The sequence below is a fragment of the Gavialis gangeticus genome, unplaced genomic scaffold, assembly GCF_001723915.1.
Source record: "Gavialis gangeticus isolate Ggan-Ray unplaced genomic scaffold, GavGan_comp1, whole genome shotgun sequence".
NCBI classification, from domain to species: domain Eukaryota; kingdom Metazoa; phylum Chordata; order Crocodylia; family Gavialidae; genus Gavialis; species Gavialis gangeticus.
In genome coordinates, this window is record NW_017728997.1 from 38,826,289 (window position 1) to 38,841,976 (window position 15,688).

The following is a 15,688-nucleotide window of genomic DNA, read 5'->3' on the forward strand; positions in this document are numbered from 1 at the left end:
CCAGGAACAATGGCCACAAGCTGAGGGAGGATAGGTTTAGGTTAGATATTAGGAAGAACTACTTCACGGTAGGGGTGGCCAGAGCCTGGAATAGGCTTCCCAGAGAGGTGGTGCTCTCACCTTCCCTGGAGATCTTCAAGAAGAGACTGGATAGGCACCTGGCTGTGGTCTTATGATCCCTGCCTCCCCCAGTGCTCCTTCCTGCCCATGGCAGGGGGTCGAGCTAGATGATCTGTCTAGGTCCCTTCTGACTCATTGATTCTATGATTCTATGAAAAGGTTCTCTCCATATAAATATCACTGGGCATGTTTAGATGAAATGGGGGCCCCAACTTGAAGCGGTGGGTTTTAAAAAACACTGCTTCAATTTAGGGCTGATTAAACCCCTGGGTCGTGCACACACCTTACCTGACTCTCTGGTGGGGAGGGGAGAGCGAGCTGCCAGAAGGAGGAGTTGCAGAGGGGAGCTGCAGGGAGGGCTGCAAGGGGGGGTGTGGTGCTTACCTCCATGGCAGTGGTGGCCCCACCCCAGGTGGCACCTGCCCACAGGCACTCAGCTCGGACAGTCCTGGGTTCACTGCAGTCACAGAGGGAAGCACCAGGCCCCCATGCAGCTCAGGAAGACAGGCAAGCTCCGGTGGGGAGCGCGGGGAGATCAGGTGCACTGCTTTTCTTCGGCAGAGCCTGCTTTCCCGGACTGTTGCCAGGCTATCTACAGAGCTTCCTGCAGAGCTGTGGAGCTGGATGGAGTCCAGTGCTTTGCTCCATGGCTGTAGAACAGCAAACTAAAACTCCTCAAAGGTTTTAGTTTGCTGCGCCCCAAGTCATTTAAGGCACATTACACTGCTGAATTTCCTACAGCAGCTGGAATTAATGCATAATATGCCGGCAAGGTGTGCAAACACTGACACTCTTAAAGCAGTGCAAAAGCATTTAGCCTGCTTTAAAGTGTTATGCACACATGCTTTTTGTTTTGTCTACACAAGGCCACGATGTTGATATTATATTTTGTTTCAATTCTGTTCCCATTCTATCATTTTAAAATTAATTTTCTTTGCTATTCTTAAGGTTTTTATTTTCACTCCAGAGCAAAATAGGTGTAACCCTAAAGAGTCCCATTACTGTTAACCACAGATATGTAATATATGTTGTTTTTCCTTTCCACCTTTATTTCATCTTTAAGTTCATTTTTATACTGGAGAGCTGTGTCCTATTTTGAACACCACACTTCAATTTCAATTTCAATTTATTAAGGATTCTGGCTGAAAGCCATGCTCCCAAAAACAACATAAACAACATACAACCATAATATAAATTTAAACAAAAATAACAGAAATGCAAATATAATAATAAAATAGGGCCAATCTATTGAAAAGCATTATTTCTACTCCTAGAATTAACATAATCAAGTACAAATATGCTGATAAATCAGATTAATAGATTGTAAGGCCAGAAGGGACCTTGGAAAATCATTGAGTCCAGCCCCCTGCACCAAGCAGGAAAGATAACTGGGATCAGAGGTGACCCCAGCAAGGCAACTGTCTAGTCTCCTCTTGAAGATTTCCAGGGTAGGTGATTGCACCACCTCTGGACACCACAGCTTATTTCACAGTCTGGACACCCTGACTGTGAAGAAGTTTTTCGTAATGTTGAGCCTGAATCGATCTTCCAGGAGTTCGTGGCCATTACGCCTGGTTTTCCCCACAGGCGCCCTGGTGAACAGTTGCTCACAGAGTCCTTGATGTACTCCCCTAGTGTAGTGGTAAGCTGCTACCTGATCCCCTCTCAGCCTTCTTTTCCTCAGGATGAAGAGTCCCAGATCCCTCAGCCTTTCTTCATATGGCTTGCCTTTTAAGACTCTGTTCATACAGGTAGCTCTTCTTTGGACTCTCTCAAGCTTGTCCATGTCCTTCTTAAAGTGTGGTGCCCCAAAATGGACCTAGTACTCCAGCTGTGGTCTCACAAGTGCTGAGTAGAGCAGAAGAATCACCTCCTTGGCTTTGCTGGAGATGCATCAACTAATTCATACCAGAGTATTATTTGTCCTACTGGCTACAGCATCACACTGCCAGCTCATATTCATAATGTGGTCTATTATTACCCCCAGGTCCCTTTCGTTCATGATATTAGTCAGTTTGGTGCCACAAAGCCTGTAGGTGTGTTGCAGGTTGCTCATTCCAAGGTAGAGCACTTTACATTTCTCAGCATTGAACTTCATCAGATTCTGATCCGCTCAGCTTGCTAGCTTGTCTAGGTCCACCTGTAACTGTAACCTATCTTCAAGCGTGACCACGCTTCCCATAATTTGGTTTCATCTTCCAACTTGTCCAGTGAGCTCTTCACCCCCACATCCAAATCATTAGTAAAGATGTTGAAAAGTACTGGACTGAGCACTGACCCCTATGGGACACCATTGCCCACTTCTCGCCAGGGTGACACAGATCTGTTCACTATGACTCTCTGGGCCCTATCTTGCAGCCAGTTTCTCACCCACCTGACTGTCTCAGAGTTAAGCCCACAATCCTCCAATTTGCTCACAAGGACATTGTGGGATGATAGATCAAAAGCCTTTTGGAAGGCTAGGTATACAATGTCAACCTGCTATTTCATGTCCAGGTAGCGAGTTACCTGGTAACTGAAGGAGATGAGGTTGGTAAGGCAAGACCTGCCTTTGATGAAGCCATACTGGCTGTCATTCAGAATCTGACTTTCTGCAAGCTTACTGTAGACAGACTCCTTGATGAACTTTTCTAGGATTTTCCCTAGGATGGAAGTTAGGCTGATTGGCCTATAGTTACCCGGTTTCTCCCTCCTGCCCTTCTTGTGGATGTGCACAACACTGGCCCTCTTCCAGTCCTCAGGGACTTCTCCAGAGCACCATGAGTTGTGGAAGAATTTTGCCAGGGGTTCCTCAATGACTTTGGCCAGCTCCTTCAGCACTCTTGGATGAAGATAATCTGGTCCTGCTGACTTGTATATGTCTAATTTTATTAACTGATCATACACCAATTCTACGGCAATAGTAAGAAGGCGATTATTCCTACCATGCTCATCCTCTACTTTACCTAGTGTGGTTTTCCCCTTGGTCTGGTGAAAGATGAAGATGTAGTAGTCATTCAGGAGGAATCACGAATCTATAAAAATGTTGTGCATAGGTCCACAATTAAGATGGTAAAAAACAAATATAGTGATAAAGTTTATTGGTCATATCAACAGTAAAGGATGTTTAGCTCTGATCGCTTCAGCCTTGTAAGCAAAAATAGCAAGATGGTGGACTCAATATGAGTCTATTTGCTGTAGAAGCCATATTAATTTATCTCTATTTGAGAAGTGTTAGGGTGACAGTATTTGGATCTTGGGGAGCACTGGATTTACAGCTGAATAAAAGGCAGAGTGGCTAACCACAAGGCAAAATGATATGTTAAAAGTAACATTGCAAGACACTTAGGCAAGCATTTTCCTAACAATAGTACTGATGCAAGATATATAGCTCATTGTGTAAGAAAAACAGGATGCAGACCACTGGCTATCGTTAGGAGATAAAGCAGAAGCAAGACCGTGGAGATGGTGAAGAAATCAGCAGAAGACCACAAGTGACCAAGAGAAGCGGGGGTCAGGGTCTTATGTGTGTGCTTATAGCAAAAAGACATGTAAATAAGTGAAATGCATGGGTAATTCCATGCTAATGAAATAAACAGTAAACAGAGGTGGAGCTTAAGATGGGTAGGAATAAGGGTAGAACAAAGGAAGGACAAAGGTGGGGTAAATGTTAATAAGCATAAACCAAGGGGTATAAATATGGAAAGAACTATTGTTTGCGGCCACTCCCCAGTTTGTTGGAGCTTGGCCAAAGCTGCCTCCATTTTGAATAAAGCTGTTGGAAGAACCAATGTGTGCACCGATCCGTTGTCTTCCCAGCTGTTAGGCTGTATGGAGCCACGGTCTAACAAGAAGTATGTCAATTTCTGCAAGAACAGTGATAAATACTTTCTCCTTATTTTGTTATATAGAGGACATTTCAAAATAATGAATAGTGTCTTCCAAAACTCCTAGACAGGCTGGGCAACATCTTTTAGCCCTTGGAATGGAAAGTCTACATCCAGCCAAAGCAGCTGCAGGCATCTGTTTGGTTCTGATAGTGCTTATCAGGGAGCTTCTATTTACTGATGATGCTACCCTTATAACCCATGATGAAGACCTACTACAAGAACTTATGGATCACCTCTCAAGAGCTTGCCAGGCATTTGCTCTCACCATCAGCATAAAGAAAACAGTTGCACTAGGATAGCGAGTTCCACCAGATCCATTGATCATCCTTAATGAGAACCAGCTAGCAGTAGTACAAAAGTTCAGCTACCTAGGTTCTACAATGACTACCAATCTCTCACTGGATAAAGAATTTAATGTTCGCATTGGAAAGGCTGCCACCACCTTCAGCAGACTAACTAAAAGAGCATGGAACAACTCAAAGCTTACCATCAAGACCAAAATGCTAGTGCACAAGGCTTGCATGCTCAGCACTCTCCTGTATGGTGGGGAAACATGATAACTTATGTACATCAAGAGAAAAAGTTAAACAGCTCCCACCTGCACTGTTTACACCACACACTCAACATCAAATGGCAAGATAAAATTAACAATGCAGAAGTTCTTCAAAGGGCAAATTTACCAAGTGTTACAGCCCTACTCAAACACAGACAACTGCGCTGGCTAGCCCATCTGAGTAGATCAGAAGATGGATGCATACCCAAGGATATGTGATACAGGGAACTATTAGAGGAAACAAGTACAACAGGATGCCCCAAGCTTCACTACAAAGACACATGCAAATGAGATACAAAGGCATCTGGAATCAATCCTGATCAATGGAAAACCTTGGCAAGTGATTGTAACAAGTGGCGTCATTGACTCCACCAGGGCATCAAAGTCCATGACAGAAATTGGCTCTAACAGCTTAGAGAGAAAAGAGCCCACAGGAAGCAAGCAACTCCTAAACCACCCAACCATGACATATACATTTGTAACCACTGCCACAGATCATGCAACTGTGAGATTGGACTATTCAGTCACATGAGACATTCCAAACCATTTACATCATAGGCTTCAATATCCACTGTCTCCTGTAGATGAAAGGATGCCAAAGAAGGGCATATAAATAGCATTATAAAAGTAATAGGTTTCCAGAGCCAGAGAATATAGAATCTCTATCATTGGAGATATTTAAGAAAAGGCTAGACAAACATTTGTAAGAATGGTTTAGGTATGTTGATTCTGCCTTTAGACCAGGACTAAGTAACTTCTTCTTTGGGTCCTTTCCAGCCCTATTTTTTAAGATCTTCTGCATATCTATATTTTATATGAAACACTGTTTAAAAAAACCAAAAAAACCCCCCCTTGTGAATGACACACTTTGGAGGAGAGGGGAGAAAGCAAAAATAGCAGTCGATAAAATTTGGAAGGATTTTCAAGCACCTCAATGTTGCGCTACCCAACTTTTGTGATACTACAGGTGTCTTGAGTTTCAGAAAGCAAAATCTGCAAAATTAGATCCTTTCTGGCATTTCATGTTGACCATCCTGAGAACTGAGTTATCCAAATCAAAAATTACTTTAGAAAATCTTGTCCAAGATGTATAGTTTTTGCTTATGATAGAGGTTACATCTGAGTAGTTGTAAATTGTTGCCTGAATTCTATGCTACTATGTTTTGTGGTTTTCACACTATATTGGACTCAACTAGCCCTATGGAGAACAAAAGCCGGAAGCACTTTTGTTACATGAAAACAGCCCTCATCTATAGTCACTCACTTTTCCAATCATTACCACACTTTAAAAATATCACCTATGCACAGTTGGCATTGAAAGATTCTCTTAAAGGTCTAATAGGATTGCACCAAGAGCACCTTCAGACAATATGTAAGATTATAATAAAAATAAATAGTTATTGTACTCGCACAATTAACATACTTCCGAACAGAACAATTTAAGGATTATTAAAACGTAAGATTCTCTTTTTATGTTTATTATGTTTATATTTCTGTAGCAAGATTTATGCTCAGTCTAACATAAAAATCTAATGCCCCTATTAGAATATAGTAATGATTTTACTTTTATTTATTTACATACATTATTTTAATCTTCTGGGGCACTTGTACATGTGACGGTCGTCACAATATACATATGACAAAAATGTAATGTGTGTGGCTTTATGGCATCGCACATTACATGTGTGCAGGTTTGGAGAGTTTTACATGATTTTGCATCATTCCAAACTAAACTACATCTGGAGGTGGGCAGGCTCTTCAGGAAAAAAAAGATTGGGCCCCTCACTGCTTCTGCCTTCAGCAGACACCTGCTGAAGGCAGAAGTGGCAAGGGGCTAGATCCCTTTTTTTTTGGTAGAGCCTGCCTGCCTGTCCTGTGGCTGGGGTGCAAGCTGCCGATGGGTTGAGCAGCTCCTGAGCTGCAAGGGCCCCAGTCCTTCCTTCGGTGGTGGTGGTGTTCCCCAGACAGGCTGCTAGCGAGCCGGATGCTGCCTCAGCTCAGAGCCAGCACCCACCAGATCCAACTCTTCCCTGAGCCTGCAGGGGCTTCCAGTGCCTCATACACTGTTCCTACTGCCTTCCTGCTCCTTGTGAGCATCCAGAAATGGGTGGGTTTCCCCTGGGGCAGCATGGGAAGGCAGCAGGAGGGCAGCTGGGTGTCCTAGCAACTGGAGAAGGCAGTAAGGACAATGCATGGAGTGCTAGAAGCCTGAGCAGGATAAGGGAAGATCGGGCTTGGTGGGCTTCCAATGCCCTGCGTGCCATCCCTGTAACCTTCTCCAGCCACCAAAACAGCCAGCTGCTCTCCTGCCACTTCCCCATGCTGCCCCAGAGGCAAGCCAGACTTTTTCTGGGCAGTCCCAGGTGGTAGGGAGGTGGCAGGGACAGTGCATGGGGTGCTGGAAGCCCTGGTGGGCTCAGGGAAGAGTTGGATCAGGCTATGTGCTACTTCCAAGCTGGTGCAGCACCCAGCCCATTAGCAGTCTGATTGGGCATCCTGGGGGGTGCTACCACTGTGGAGGGAGGGATTGGGGGGCCCCCTGCAGCTCAGAGGCCACTTAGCTTGCTGGCAGCACACCCCCTGGCCGTGGATAGGCTCCACTGAAAAGAAAAAAAGGATCAGGCCCCTCACCATAACATGACTGAAAAATTGAATCGGTGGGTTTCAATTAAAAACCCACTGTTTCAATTTACGGGGCATATAATAAAACCTTGGGGATTAACCCCCCATTATGTGTACAAACGTCCCTGACTTACAAGCTTTTACTCTAAGTGCTTTTAGTAAGCTACTAGACTGACAGCATTAGACACAAAAGTCTAGCACCAGTAAAATGCCAATATACACATGCTGGCACACAACACCAAGGTGTCCTAATTAACTATTGTTAGGGGAAGATTCTTCATCCTCTAGATTTATTCAGTCTTTGAACTTTGCTAAGATGGTCGCTAATAGTGTCAGTGCCATTGGCAATACGAGTTCTCAGGTCCTCTAGGAACCTGTCAATCAAATCTTTTCTTTTTTTATAGACCACTAAACAACTATCACACTGTCACTTTCAGCACCTACTGTTCAGAATTAAAGTTCATAAGTGTTAAATGATTTGGCAACCACATGCAATTCTGTTTCACCCTGCCCAAGCCCCTGAAAAAATGTTAGTGCACCTAGTTCTGTAAGCATTTGACTCGTAACACTAAATCACAAAAAGCAGCAAGGATGAGGACGATGCCTTTTGCATTAACTGTTTCTCAAAGATTCAAGCAGTGTGGAACAGGATCATTCCTAGGCACCTAAGACCACTTAGGTATCTAACAGGTGGAGAAAGATGTGGTCCAGTGTGATAAACTGTTTTTCTTTAAGGGCTTCTATTTTAAGTCACCTCATCAATCTTAAAAAGGCTTTCCCCCAACAAGGACACTCCTCCAGAGAGATAGATCACACATTTGAAAGAGCCAGCTGGATACCATGTGAAGAACTGCTGCAGTACAGAACTCCCCCCACCTCCACGAATCACACACCGCTGGTTATGACATATCACCCTTCCCTCGAACGCATACGGAAAATCCTCAAATTGCAACCCATACTAGAAAGAGACCCTATTCTTAAAGAGATGCATCCTAGCCTTCAAACAAGCACCGAACCTCGCTAACCTTATCACCAGAAGCAAACTTCCTTAGGCCCAGAACATACCAAAAGGATCCAGACCATGCCATGACAAGAAATGCAAAACCTGCCAACACATCTCCACCACCCCCACAATTATTACACCCCACAACAGAAACATCAGCATCCCTGCATCTTACAGCCGCACCTCCAGAAATGTAAAATATCTCATCCAATGTACCAAATGCTCTGATGGAAAATACGCAGGAGACACCAAACTACAACTGCGCACCAGAATGAATGCACACCGGAAATCTATCAAAGTCAAGAATACCTGTGGGGGCTCATTTCTCGCAAGAAAACCACTTGCTCTCCCATCTCGCAGTTCTAATCCTCAAAGAAACTTACAAAATGCTTCCCAGAGACGAGCCTATGAACTCCACTTCATCAGTCTCCTGGATACAAAAAAATCATGGACTAAATATAGACCTTGGATTTATGAACATTATAACCTGCATGACATCTGACTCCCCAGGTACCTCTCCACTATTAATCTGCTACATTCACCCCCCTTTTTTCACTCTGTCACCCACTGACTCCTCAGTTTACATCTTCACTGACTGCCTGTCTTGTACGCATATCAGACCCGCCTCTGGCTTCTCTACTCTTCATTCCATCCAGGAAGAGCACACACCAACTGCAGAGACTTCCTCAGCCTGACGAAGGGTTTTTAAACCCGAAAGCTTGCTAAATATTTTCTGCCAACTATTTAAGTTGGTCTAATAAAAGATATAAGATTCACCCAAAGCACCTTGTCTGCCTATGTCCTTAGAACAAAATATGGCTATAAATTACACCCCTGTAGCTTATATACAAGTTCTTCTCAAATTGTATATACATCACCATCCTCTCTGCTCAGACCTTAATGTGCTCTTTGCATGAGAAACCATCTATTATAAGGGCAGTAGAAATTCACATATACAGGCTGTGAAAAAATCCAGCAGATTATAGGAGTAAAAGGTTTGTAGGTAAGAGATGAGGGCTCTTGATTTCTGGAATTAAACTATTTTTTCTATGTGCCTACTGAGTCCAGGGAGCCTATGGACTCGTAGTAGCTAGCAGAAAGGGCATACCTATTGATTAAGATTTGTAAAATCAGGACTGCAGAATAAGGGGTCAACCCGGAACATTTATCACAGGGGTATTTTTGTTGTTATTTCAAATTAAATGTATGCTGAAGTAGCAGAAAAATGGCTTATATTGCTGCTTTTATTTTTAAATTGGTAATGCTTGTAGTGACCAGTTGTCAAAGCTTACATACATGGCATTGAAACATTTCTCTTTATAAATAAAGTTCTATACAACCTGAAAACAGGGAAGTTATTTCAAGAAAATGTAGGGAGGAACAGGGGAAGATCCAGGGCTGTAAATGTAACCAGAGCTGAAACAAGGATGTCAGGATTACTTTTACATATGTTGTTTACATTGGCCATGATAGGGAAGGTGGCAGAACTTTTTCTTTATTAACATTGGCATGAAGTTTATCAGATTATTTTATTAATCTCTATTCTCCTACAGAGCAGAAATCAACTGCAGAAATATGAAAAAGATTTTTTTAAAGCTTTTGATTATTAATAGTCACACTGACTCATAACAACAATATTGTGATGCAACCCACTAAGGTAACATCTCTTTTGGTACAATAAGCCTGTCATACAGTATTTTCACCAATGATGTGCTTTTTCCTTAAAGGAAGGCGGGGTTACTAGTTAGTGTCAGGGCCATAAATAAGAGGGTCCTATGTCCAGGAAATTAGAAGTCAGTTATCATTAGCATATACTCAGTCTGAGCATTAGAGGGCTTTTCTAACCATCTAAGTCTGTTGAAATCGAACTTCACAAGGAAGAAATCAGACAGACATTAGGAAATTTAGATGTAAGATCACTAGTGAGAGAATATCTTCTTTAGCTGGCCAGTTAAACGTGGTTAAGGCAGCATGAACTCTGTACTCAGTACCTTGTTGTTTTCAGTGCTGCTTCTTCTGACCCTCAGAATTCAGGAGCTGGTAGAGGCATGCAGCTGTGCCCCTGCACATCCACAGCAGCTAATCTGTGATTCTGCTTTAGGTGAGTCATAACAGCTATACTTTCAACGTTGTCGGTAAGAAAGTAAATGTAACTAAATTAAGTGCTGTGATATTTTTTGTTCAACTCTCTAGGGAATACATTTAACAAAATAGATTATTCACTGAAAAGGTTTAAAAGCAGAGTGTTATCATTTAATGAGACAGGTATATAAGATAATGCATTTTAAAATGTATCTGATATTTGTTAGTAGCTGTTCTGTTTCCCTTGCTTTTTCAGTAAATATTCAAGACTATACATTGTTGAATTAGCTGCTGTATTAAATTAGTACCTTTTAAAATGCAAGAAAAAACTTCTATATTAGCTTTCCAAGTGAACAGGAAAATATTGTCACTGACAAATAATTCCAGCTACGTTAAATATATAGAATAGGAAATTATATATAAATATGTAATACAGAAATTATGTATGTATGTTTTAGGAATAACTAGCTGCCACAGCTCTCTGTGAAATCCAGTGAGGATATGTATTTAAATCAGTTGATTTGTGATGTACTATAATAAGGTTTGGGTTTTTTTCCATTTTGCAACAACAATTTTAGCAGGTAAGGATAGGCCTTTTTATCTATAGACAGATTAGCCACAGGAATTCTGTACTACATTTCACTTTCTAGTCCTAAGATCGCTGTGTTTCATGATATCTAATCAACATATAGAAAAATGAAAGATCTCAAAATTAGACAACATGGGGATAAGAAAATGTGACATTTTGTAGTCTTTTGATTTCATTAGTTCAAGCTGTGGCTAGTTAGCTTCTATCCTGTGTGAACAGTAAATGTAGAACATGAGTTTCCAAAGTGTCGCAAAATTAGCATCTCTATGGGGTAGGCAATACCTTCTGCATACTGATTAATTGCTTTTATACACTGACAGAAATTCTTTGTAGCCATGACAGACTCTAAGCTCTGTTTATGGCCATCAGTTAAATTGTTTTTTTAATCTGTTTTTGTTAAGCAGTCCTTTTATTAAGTTACCTATACCAAACATCCCAGATTAGGGTTATCTGAGGTGTGGAAATTTCAGGTTACTTACTGCTTAAAAATTATTATACTACACTATTTGTCCTCTGCATTGAAAAAGTTGTTGCAAACACCCTTTTTTTCAACAATCAACTTATATTGTTTATTTGACAAACATCCAGCATTAGAAAAAGAACTCAAGATACTTATTACTTAAAGTATTCCATTAGGTTAAGGGAAATTACAAGGTTCACATTTCCAAAAATATCTTTTATAAACAGGGGGTCTCCCTTGCTCTTTATTATGATTAAGTATTAGGGGCAGAAAAGTAAATTACATTGTATTTGATATTGATCCTCAAGCACTTACTAACACACACAGTCCCACTGATACTAAATGGACCATGAACACAAGGGCCCTTTGTTTAGTGTTTACCACTTGAAGTTGCTTTTATAAGTACTGTAACTAGATACATTTATATATTGAATAAATATCCATATACATGCTATAATTTCTATAAGCCAAGAGGACTGTTTGGTTTGCTAGAGCAATGATGCACCATATAAGCATTGCAAAGTGGCAGGGAAAGACCAGTGAAGAACTCACTGTGGGCTGGGGAAGTCTCTACTGACAAATCTGGCAAAGGCTGTTCTACACTATCCTCCACCCACAATGTAAGAGGAAGGAGATGTACTGGGGGAGTTTTATGGACAGGGCATTGGAGAATTCCCTGCAGCACTATTATACACTGGGGCCAGGTGGATTTGAATCAGGAAGTTACGGTTAGCTCCTAGTGGTCAGCCCTTTCCACTCTCTGCTAGACTGTTTAACCAAGGCACAGCACATTTCATCCCATATCAAATACACACGCAAGAATACTTTTAATCTCTGTTTTGTTTTAAATATTATTAAATGTTAAAGATAATTTTATTTTAGTGTTTATATAATTCCAGATATTTGTAATAACAAAATGTAGAGCCTGCTGCCTCAGTCACTGATGTGATGGAAATTTAACCTTTAACTTTGAAGGGACTAATCCAGTCCAAGTTAAGATTTCAACACTAAACCAGAATTGCAGTTTTTCAATGATGTACATGTTAATCATTCAATTACAGAGACTTTGCAGAATACAAAAGAGGTGAATCTCTGTTAAACAGACACAAACAGTGCAATGCCTATATGTTTTACAGTGAGGCAATACCTCAACCTGTCCTATTTATATAGCACAAAGAACGGCCTATACTGACGTAATTATCTTTCAACTTCAGTTCCTTTCTACAATCCAGTTTTCTTTCCCTCAGGTCATTTCCAAATGGAATGGGTGGAGGGGTGGTGGTAGAGAGAGTTAAATCAACAGACCTGACTCCAGCCACTAGCTGAATGTGTGAGGCCACTCAGAAACCTCAGCATTCAGCTGGATCCCCAAGAAGAAACAAGCAGAGAAATTAATTAAGTCTGGGCCAAGCACTTTTCACTGTAACTTTTGTCCATGTGATTAGTGGTGTGACACTTCGTCTTTTCCTGTCAGGGGGTTTTGTGGCTTCACACTGCCTTTTTCTAAACAACCATAGCTACCAAACAGTGCAAGTAACTTAGTACAAATCACAGACTTTCTGACAGTTCTAGAGTGAGAGGCAGTCTCTGATCCTGCCACTTGCATGCAAGAGGATGACACACTGGGAGAATGTGAGAATTTAATAAATGCCAGTCATGGATACACAAAAGGGGGTAGTGTGATAGGTTAGTAGGTTCTGTACAAATGCGACCACAGCTACTGACTTCACGTGTGGCCCTGGGCTAATTATTTAATCTCCTTCAATCTGTGAGACACAAATGCTGTAAGGCACTGAACACCAACTTTAAGCTGCTGAAGACCTTACCTCATATTTTACTTCAATGGAAGAGGAGGGTACTCAACAATTCCCATGAGGGGTCATGCATTTTGCAGCCAGATGTCCTCAGTTTTAGAAAAGGATAAGTCCTTACTCATTTGTGGCTCATTCCTGAAGGTTGTGGTGGTCCTTCAGGAATGTGCTTAGTGTTTTCAGCAGCTTGAGGGTTAGCAGCACTCTCAGAAGAGATTGGTGTCTCAGACCAGGGTGATGATAAGAATTGACTAATGCTAAATGCCATGCAGTACTAAAATTATTACCATTCTTTAAATTAAATCAAAACAAGTCTGTATTCAAGGCTAGCTTCCACGGTTCCAAAATACCTGTCAGAATTGGAAAGGTTTGTTTTTAGGTAAACAACATGGTACAAATACCTCCATTGTATGGTACTAATATCTTCAAATGCATCTGATAGAAAGGAGCAGAGAAAGGACCAGAGGTTTCAGGCTTGAAGTAAGCTCAGTCTAACAGCAAGTTGGACCCAAGGCAGCCAATGATATTTTTTCCAATGACTACAGTTGGTCAGGAGTGCATCCTTAGTGAGCATTTAAATTGAGTTTCATGGTGAAAAATCACAATCATTAATGCGCTGTGCAGAAAAAGTATTTTTGAAATATTAACATGTATAGACTTAAAAAGACAGTATAAACCTCAGCTTTCTTTAAAAGGTGGTTCTTGCTATTGTTGTAATGTACCGTGCGTGTTTGGTGAGGCAGTAAACAAGAAAAAGTTGATCATTTGGGTAAATAGTAAATATTTTGCTGGGTTTTTGGTTGTAGTAAATATTTTTGCACTTGCCATCTATAGAATATTGGATTCCCTATCTTTGAAGTTAGCTCAATTCTTGGTTAAACAGTTCTTTTCTTTATATAATGGAAACAATATTTTTATTCAAGCAGTTAGCCTTACACAGTAATAGAAATGACAGATTTTTGGCACACACACATATTTTTATACAGACTTCCAGAGATTTATTGAAGCAGCATTTCTCTGTAGGAGGCCTTATGGCTGAAGCTTGTCAGCATTTTAAGCTAATTAAAATCCTTATATGTCCATTGAGACCTGGTATTGCAAAACAGTGCCAAATTTTACTAAATTATTTCACATTTAAAAATAATGGTAAGTATTAAGCCTACCAAAGCAATTTCCAGTCAGCTCTGGTAGGAGTGTTCTGAAGTGACAATAGGCCATTTCTATTTCACTGAATTTCAAGTGAAAACCTTCACTATTCTATTTCTTTTTATTTTTGCAAGCCCCTCACTCACTACATTTTTCTTTTGTGTAAAGTTACTACGAAACACCCATTTTTTCACTGAAAGTCATTTTTCAGTGTCAATGTGGACAGCAGCTCTACTTGAGAGAGAAAAAATACCAAGCCATTGTCACTGTATGCAACTTGGGAAAATTTATCAGAAATATTTCAAATTTAGAACAAGAAGTAATTACAATGACTGTAAAACAGGTTTTATGTTTTGCTAATAATATATGGCTAACCTCTACTCTAAATTTACCTCATAGTGGGATAAATTTACCTCATGGTGAGGTACAGGGTGGATAATAAGTCATTGAGCAAAGTTAAGAATATGCATAAAACGTATTTGCACATTCAGAGCTTTAGTATCCGTATGAATGGTAATAGCTAGGGGTGTGAGAAGTGGGCCCTATTTGATTAGGATTCGGCCCAAATCAGGGTCAGTGATTTGATTCATTGATTCGGATCACTGTCCCTGATTTGATTCGGCCAAATCTGAAGATTCGATGATTTGGAGAATCAGTGATTCAGACATAGACACAGTTTTAAAAGTTTTTTCTACATACCTTGAAATAGCAGGCGTGGCTTTTGATTGCTGCGATGCTGCAGTGCATGGAGTATCCCACAGGAGTGCGGGGGGCTTTCCACATGCTCAGCGGTGAACCCAGAAGTGGACTGGAAGTACTTTGGTCCACTTCCAGGTCTTCCGGGGAGCGCACAAGGGGCTCCCGCGCCCCCCTCCCCGGCTCAGTAATTGGCCACAGGGGGACCCCAGGTCCCCCACCCAGACCCAGGAAGCACCAGTCACTGAGCCAGGCGGGTGCGGGGAGGCATCCCAGCATGCTCACAGGTGGACCTGGAGGTGGACTGAAAGTGCTTCTGGTCCACTTTTAGGTCTGCTGACAAGTGTGCTGGGGAGCCCCCATGCTTCTGTGGGACACTCTATGCACCCCAGCATCGCAGGACTCACAAGCCACCTGCTACCTAGAGGTATGTAGAAAAAACATATAAAACTGTCTCTATGTCCAAATCTCTGAATCTCTCTGAATCACTTCATAGGGTTCTGATTTCATAGTTTCATAGTTTCATAGATTTAGGGTCGGAAGGGACCTAGTAGATCTTCTAGCCTGACCCCCCACCAGGGCGGGAGAACAACAAAACCCCAAAACAAAAACGGGACTCAAATGAGTCCAGCCAGGTAGGCATCCAGCCTCTTCTTAAAGACCCCCAGGGTAGGGGCCAGCACCACTTCCCTTGGAAGTTGGTTCCAGCTCCTAGCCGCCCTAACTGTGAAGTAGTT

The 15,688-nt window shown here is 41.5% G+C and overlaps 2 protein-coding genes across 2 annotated transcripts in view; one reads left to right on the forward strand and one right to left on the reverse strand.

Annotated features, from left to right (window-relative positions):
- The window catches only part of SYN2 (synapsin II), a 509,614-nt gene that overhangs the window by 281,762 nt on the left and 212,164 nt on the right, over window positions 1–15,688 (reverse strand). The window lies entirely within an intron of this gene.
- TIMP4 (TIMP metallopeptidase inhibitor 4) overlaps window positions 9,951–15,688 on the forward strand; it is a 69,372-nt gene continuing 63,634 nt past the window's right edge. The window contains exon 1 of the mRNA XM_019505085.1: window positions 9,951–10,268. Within this exon, the coding sequence (XP_019360630.1) occupies window positions 10,139–10,268 (130 nt within the window). The 5' untranslated portion in view covers window positions 9,951–10,138. The remainder of the gene's footprint in view (window positions 10,269–15,688) is intronic.